Consider the following 6353-nt stretch of genomic DNA (forward strand, 5'->3'; position numbering starts at 1 on the left):
TGTATTTATTTATTTATGGGCTTAAACGTTATGCTTATAGTCTTATTTAAGTACAGAGATTTGACTTCTGGAGCTATTGTATGTGAAGCAGATGAAGAGGAGTTATCCTAATATGTTGCTAGAAATGACAAAATTGGAATGACATGATATTTAGATTTCTTCAGAGAACTGTAGACCACCTTGCTAAAAATCTTATTCTTCATCTGATCGGAACTCTTGTCATGTGAAGTAACAAAACTCTAGATATAGGTTAATAAATGTCTGTTAAACAACTCTTTTCTGTGTAAATATCTTCCAGAGATTTTAATTAAATGTCTTTTTGTCTTACAGTTCTGATCTGCCTTTTCAAGTGAGCTGCGCTGCGCAGCTGGGGTGAACACTCAATAATGAGTGGTGCAGCACTGGGCCTTGAGATAGTATTTGTCTTCTTTCTGGCCTTATTCCTACTTCATCGGTATGGAGACTTCAAGAAGCAGCATAGGCTGGTGATCATAGCAACATTATTGGCTTGGTATCTCTGCTTTCTCATTGTATTTATACTGCCACTGGATGTCAGCACGGTAAGAGAGTTACGAGATTTCCTGCTTAGTTGTGTAAAATGTGTATGGTATTTTTTTTTAAATAATAATTTCAAAAGACAGTATCTTAAACAGCAAATAAATTTTCCAGAGAGTATTTTACTGAAGTAAACACTTGCTACCTTTTTGCATGACAGCACCTGTACTTACAACTAATGTGACTTTATACTGATCTCATCAGATAACAAATCTATTTCAAATGTTTTAAAATCTCATTCTTTGTTTATTAAAAAAAAAATAATTACTACCTGATTAGGTAACATATAAACACTTTCTGTATTTTCACTTACTTGTCCTGCAGATTGCATGTTGTTTTGAGGATTTATTGGTATATTTGCTCCAAACGTAGTACAGGAAATGTCTTTTAAAATAGGTCTTATTGTTTTTAAATAAATATTATAGATTTTTTGGTCACTGATGTAAAATTAATTGTCTTTTAGACTATATATAATCGGTGCAAACTTGCTGTTAACTCCAGCCCTGCAGAAAGTAATGGCTCTTATGTTACTCTTGCTCCAAGGTATGAGCTATATATTTTCTTCAATAGATCATTTTTGAAGAAGTGTTTCATGATTTCCTTCTTTTAAATGATAGGAGTGTACTGTGATTTTAAGTCTAATAAGCAAGGGTTATCTGAGCGATATGACACCTGAAGATTGTAATCATACAGGAAGGTGAGGGAAGAGGTGAAGAAAAGTGCATCTGCATTTATTGGTAGAATTACGCATTAGTTCTAACTGATGACCTAAATATTCCTTTTTTTAAAATCATGGTAGATTTCTTCTATCTTCTTGTTAAAGCTTTTCGAGCAATCTTAGTTATCTGTGAGGACAGGCCTTGGTGAATGCTTATCTTTCCTTCACAGTCTTAAAGACTTTAGACCTGAAAATCTAATTTTACACATAATGAATGAAATTAGTGGACTTGTATTATATGTAAGTAGCATATCTAATTGCTTATTATAATTGCATATATATAGTAATTAGAATTATATGAAATTTACTGCATTCTACCAAAGCAATGATAGTCTGCTTGCTGTCTTGGAAGGAAGTAATCCCTAAAACATGCTGAATAAAGGCCAATGTGGGCTCTTTCCATGGCTGCTCATTCTTTAGCTGCTGTTGGCTCTTTCCACATGTTGTAGATGTAGATATATGCAGTGTAGTTATCTGTAAGACAATTAGAGCATTTGATACCTCCATGCAAAGTATTTCCGATTCTGTTGAACCACAGCAGAGGCTGTTTGTATGTTCTATATTCATGCAAGAACAGTAAAATGCCAGACCTAGTGACACAACTTTGTATCCTCTATTTAAGAACCTGCAGTGTACAATAATTAAGCATAGTCAGGTGAATACACAATTTGAAAACTATTCAACAGCATTTCTATTTACTTATAGTTTCAGAACATGCTGGTGGATATTGTACTAGAGTATATGACTTGAGTATTTCAAATAGCAATATCAATGTAAGTAATAATTGAGCAGATACTGTATTGGTACACATTAGATCTTGAAACTTTGTGTGAAACCTGTAGTCACACTAACTATCATTCTCTGGTAATTTGATAGTTTTGAAACTATTTAGACTGTATACATAAAAACCCACAGCTCAAGCTTAACTAGTTCAACCCTGGCAAACACCAATTATTTCTCAATAGATAATTCTATTAAACTGACTGTGTTGCCCATTGATTCACCATTGCTTTATTACCCAGGCAGGTGCGGGAATAAAAATGAAGTGCATCCACTTAGAGAGTGGATGCATACTTTGGGTTTTGCTCTTTAATTTTTTTTTACTGAAAAGATTTTTGTGGCTTTTCTGGTCTTCTGAAGCAGGCACTACCTGTCAGAAAAGTATTGGCTCAACAAATCACAGTTTATATAAGCCTGATTAAGAAACAACTAAAACATCTATTTTTGTTATTGATAAATGCTCTTGTAAGTAGAGCTAGGTAATGGGGTCCCTAAATACTTTATAAAAACCTGCTGCACTAACTAAAGTTGAGTGGGCTTCTGTCTACAGAATTGGCTTTTCTTTGCACAAAGAAAGTATTTACTGCCCAAAAAGAAAAAATTACAACCTTATATTGCTTAATTATTTTTTTCTCTGTAGACTGTGAGCTACTGTTTTTTTTCTCTAAGAAAGCTGTCTTGTCAACGTATGTGTGGTGAGGACAACAATAAACACTTTAAAGTGGTGATTCAGTTTATTTTCTTCTGAGATGGTTGTTGGTTGACTATGTACTCAAATAGTAGTAGATTACCTCTATGCTATTTTCAAAGACCTTTCCAAATAGGGGAATTTATAGAAAATGTATTTTTTAATCTTGGCCCTAAATCTAACAATAATTTTCTATACACTGTTACAGCAAGCAAAAATGTTTCAAACCATGGAGTTACATTCCTAATGGAATTATGCCGATTTTCTGGCGTGTTGTATATTGGACATCACAGTTTTTAACATGGTAAGTAAAGCAAAAGAATGTGACAAGGACTACAGTATATATATAGTTTTTAAGTACAACATCTTAACAGTCATCATGTCCTTTTAAAGAATATATATCACTATTCCACAGACTTGTCTAGTCATGTATTATTTGCTAGCAATGAAATTTCTCTAATAATTACTGTATTAAATTGAGCATACTTTTTCAGATGGCAGTGGTTTAATCGTGGTTCACCTCTTATAGTTGAAACCGAGCAATTTATACAGAGGTGTTTATGGATAGGTTGTTTGAAAAAAACAGGGTTTAGGCAACCAGACAGCAAAATAATTCCATTAATAAGTTGGATGATTTTTGAGCGATATTGTAAATAATTTTGTTTTATTGGACATACTCTATAAAGCTATAGATACAGGTACAGCAAACAGGTTGTTGTGTGCTTTTCAGTTAGATTGATGTGTGGTTTCAAATCAACTTACCATCAAATGATTATTTTTGAAGCTCAGTCAAGAATATCAGGGTTGGTAGTGAGTTTTCAATTAACACAGATTTTTCAAAGTAAAACTACCTGTATTGTTTTTATCTGCAGCTTGTTTAAGGTTTGCCATCAGACCAGTGTATCTAGAATAAAACATTGAACTAGTCTAGCTTAGACACCCCTATCTCAGTATCCAGCCACTGCTAACCTACTGTTTGGGTTTTTTCATATTTTTGTTTTTTTCTTTTTGGTTGACTGATGTGATTTGGTTTTGTTTGCTTTCCTCCTAGGATTCTGCTACCTTTCATGCAGTCATATGCTAGATCAGGAGGGTTCTCCATTACTGGAAAGATTAAAACTGCATTGATTGAGAATGCAATCTATTATGGCACTTACTTGCTGATTTTTGGAGCATTTTTAATATATGTGGCTGTAAACCCAAACTTCAACTTACAATGGTAAGAATAATGTTGTAAGGACTTGCACGAGTTCTTACAAAATTGTCACAGGTGATCTCTTCCATAGATGAAATGGGTCTTTTTATAATAAATCATTATAGTTGATCTGATTTTTGCTAGGCAGTTGGGAAGTTTTGTTGGCTTTTTTTGTGAAAAGGGATTTTTTGCCTTTTTGTAGAAATCTGTGTTTTGGTTTTCTGATTTTGGCATGTATGGCAGAGGAATTCCCTTATATTAGCAATGGGATTTTTCCTCCCTATATATGCATTTGCAAAGTTAGTGCAGAAACTTCATCAGTGGTTTCAGATTAAGGTCTTTCAAAAAGCCTGTGTCAGTATTTCCTGTGTAGGGTTTCTGTCCACTGTGGATTCTATTTAAAGGAGGTAAAATACTTGGTATTTGTAACACTACTAATGGTCTTCCGTACTAGATACAGTTACCGTTATGTAATGCCTCATTGCTTTCAACTTCCACTTCTGAATACAAATCATGGGTTCTGAGGCTGTTTGCTATAGTGACTGTCATTATGATGTTTCAATGTTGCTTTCGGTGAGTTTGCTAATCTCATGTTGCTTCCTAAAGTAACATACTCCTTGAGAACAAACATTTTTGTTTTCCCTCCAGAGGGAACAGAAACATGGGAGATACAGGAAAATAGTGGCAGCTTTAAATATGAGAAGTAGTAGACTGGCCCTACCCAAGAACAACTGATGACACTAAGCCTGTTCCTGTAAACTTGAAAGCCATATTGGTGCATACTTCAGCATTGCTTTCTGGAGGATGTTGTTTGTTTGGGGGTTTTTGGAGGTTTTTTTATTTTGGTTTGGTTTGGTTTGGTTTTTTTACTATTGTTTTTTCCTTAGGAACCAACTTCAGACTATTGGGATAGCTGCTGCAAACACATGGGGTCTCTTTCTTCTTGTGTTGCTTTTGGGTTATGGTTTGGTGGAAATTCCCCGTTCTCACTGGAATGGGGCCAAGAGAGGTTATCTGCTTATGAAAACCTATTTCAAAGCTGCTAAACTGATGACTGAAAAAGCAGATGCAGAGGAGAATTTAGAGGATATTATGGAGGTAAGTAACTAGCTTTCACTGTGAAGTAGGTGAAGGCTGCTCTTAATCATCTCTGAATTTCCTGGTGTTGGGCGCTTGTGGCACAGTGTTCCAGAGTGGACTTGGAAACGTGGTGTACATCTGTTTCACAAGTGTTCATGCAAATTGTGTATGTCTGCTTTTATGCTCTCCTTACAGTATATTTCTGGAATCCTGGCAAGAGATTCCAAATTGAATTTGTGTGGCCATGCTATGTGCCTTTGAGAAGAGAATATAGAGAATGTTGGGTTTTTTTCAAACTGTTTCTTTTGAGACTATGTTTATTATTGTTTGTGAGTGAGCTCTAATGCAATTGAGTTTGTGAGTGGGCTCTAATGCAATTCAAGAATAGAATGGAAGTACAAACCATATGAGTAGCTGTTACCTGTTCTACTGCTGTGGTACCGTGGCTTGGAAATAATACTACTGAAGAGTTTTAGGGTAGGGTGGTAACTGTGATATATCAACATAAAATAATAGTAGAATCTTCATTCTTGAGTAGTAGAAGAAATCTCTACAAACATCTAAGTGGGACATAACTCCAAAGCTAACTAGAAAATGAACAACAGAAACTTGGTTCAACAGGATAGCCCTTAGAATAGAATGGAACAGAGTCGAATATTTCAGTTGGAAGGGACCTACAATGATCATCTAGTCCAATGGCCTGACTGCTTCTGGGGTGAACAAAAGTTAAAGCAAATCATTAAGATCATCGTCTGAAAGCCTGCAGAGAAAGGTACTGATCTCTGCTCGTGGGTATCCAGTAATAGGACACATTGGAATGGTTCAAAGCTGTGTCTGGGGAGGTTCAAACTGGACAGTAGGAAGCACTTCTTTACTGAGAGGGTGGTCAAATACTGAAACAGGCTTCCTAGAGAGGTGGTTTGTGCTCCAAGCCTGTCAGTGTTCAAAGGGCATTTGGACAGTGCCCTTAATAACAGGCTTAGCTTTTGGTCAGCCCTGAAGTGGTCAGGCAGCTGGACTAAATGATTATTGTAGGTCCCTTCCAACTGAAAATGTTCTGATCTCTTCTGTTCTATTAAATACAACATACTTTGTGCCTTGAAGGCTCTTCCATGGCTTAAAACCCCAAAGTTTTGTGAGGCACCAGTTCCAGAGCCAGGTATTGGTATCCTTGGCTCACCTGTTTTTTCCAAAGTCTCTCCCCATTAGTGGAAGAATTGAGGAAGAAGCTACCTGTGCTCCTCAGTTGTTTAGCATTCTTGCCAGGGCTCTGAAGTCTCTTTTAAACAACCTCAGACTTTTTGTTGTGACATCATTAGTGCCCCTTTGAAAGAGCA

At 35.9% G+C, this 6353-nt stretch overlaps 1 protein-coding gene across 1 annotated transcript in view; it reads left to right on the forward strand.

Annotated features, from left to right (window-relative positions):
* Positions 1 to 386: 386 nt before the first annotated feature.
* LMBRD2 (LMBR1 domain containing 2) overlaps positions 387 to 6353 on the forward strand; it is a gene marked incomplete at its 3' end in the record, with an annotated part of 9365 nt that continues 3398 nt past the window's right edge. The window contains exons 1-5 of the mRNA XM_010018445.1: positions 387 to 560; positions 1019 to 1098; positions 2950 to 3045; positions 3793 to 3960; positions 4824 to 5034. Coding sequence (XP_010016747.1) covers positions 387 to 560; positions 1019 to 1098; positions 2950 to 3045; positions 3793 to 3960; positions 4824 to 5034 — 729 coding nt within the window. The remainder of the gene's footprint in view (positions 561 to 1018; positions 1099 to 2949; positions 3046 to 3792; positions 3961 to 4823; positions 5035 to 6353) is intronic.

The sequence above is a fragment of the Nestor notabilis genome, unplaced genomic scaffold (assembly GCF_000696875.1).
Source record: "Nestor notabilis isolate BGI_N333 unplaced genomic scaffold, ASM69687v1 scaffold1377, whole genome shotgun sequence".
In the NCBI taxonomy this organism is placed as follows: Eukaryota; Metazoa; Chordata; class Aves; order Psittaciformes; family Psittacidae; genus Nestor; species Nestor notabilis.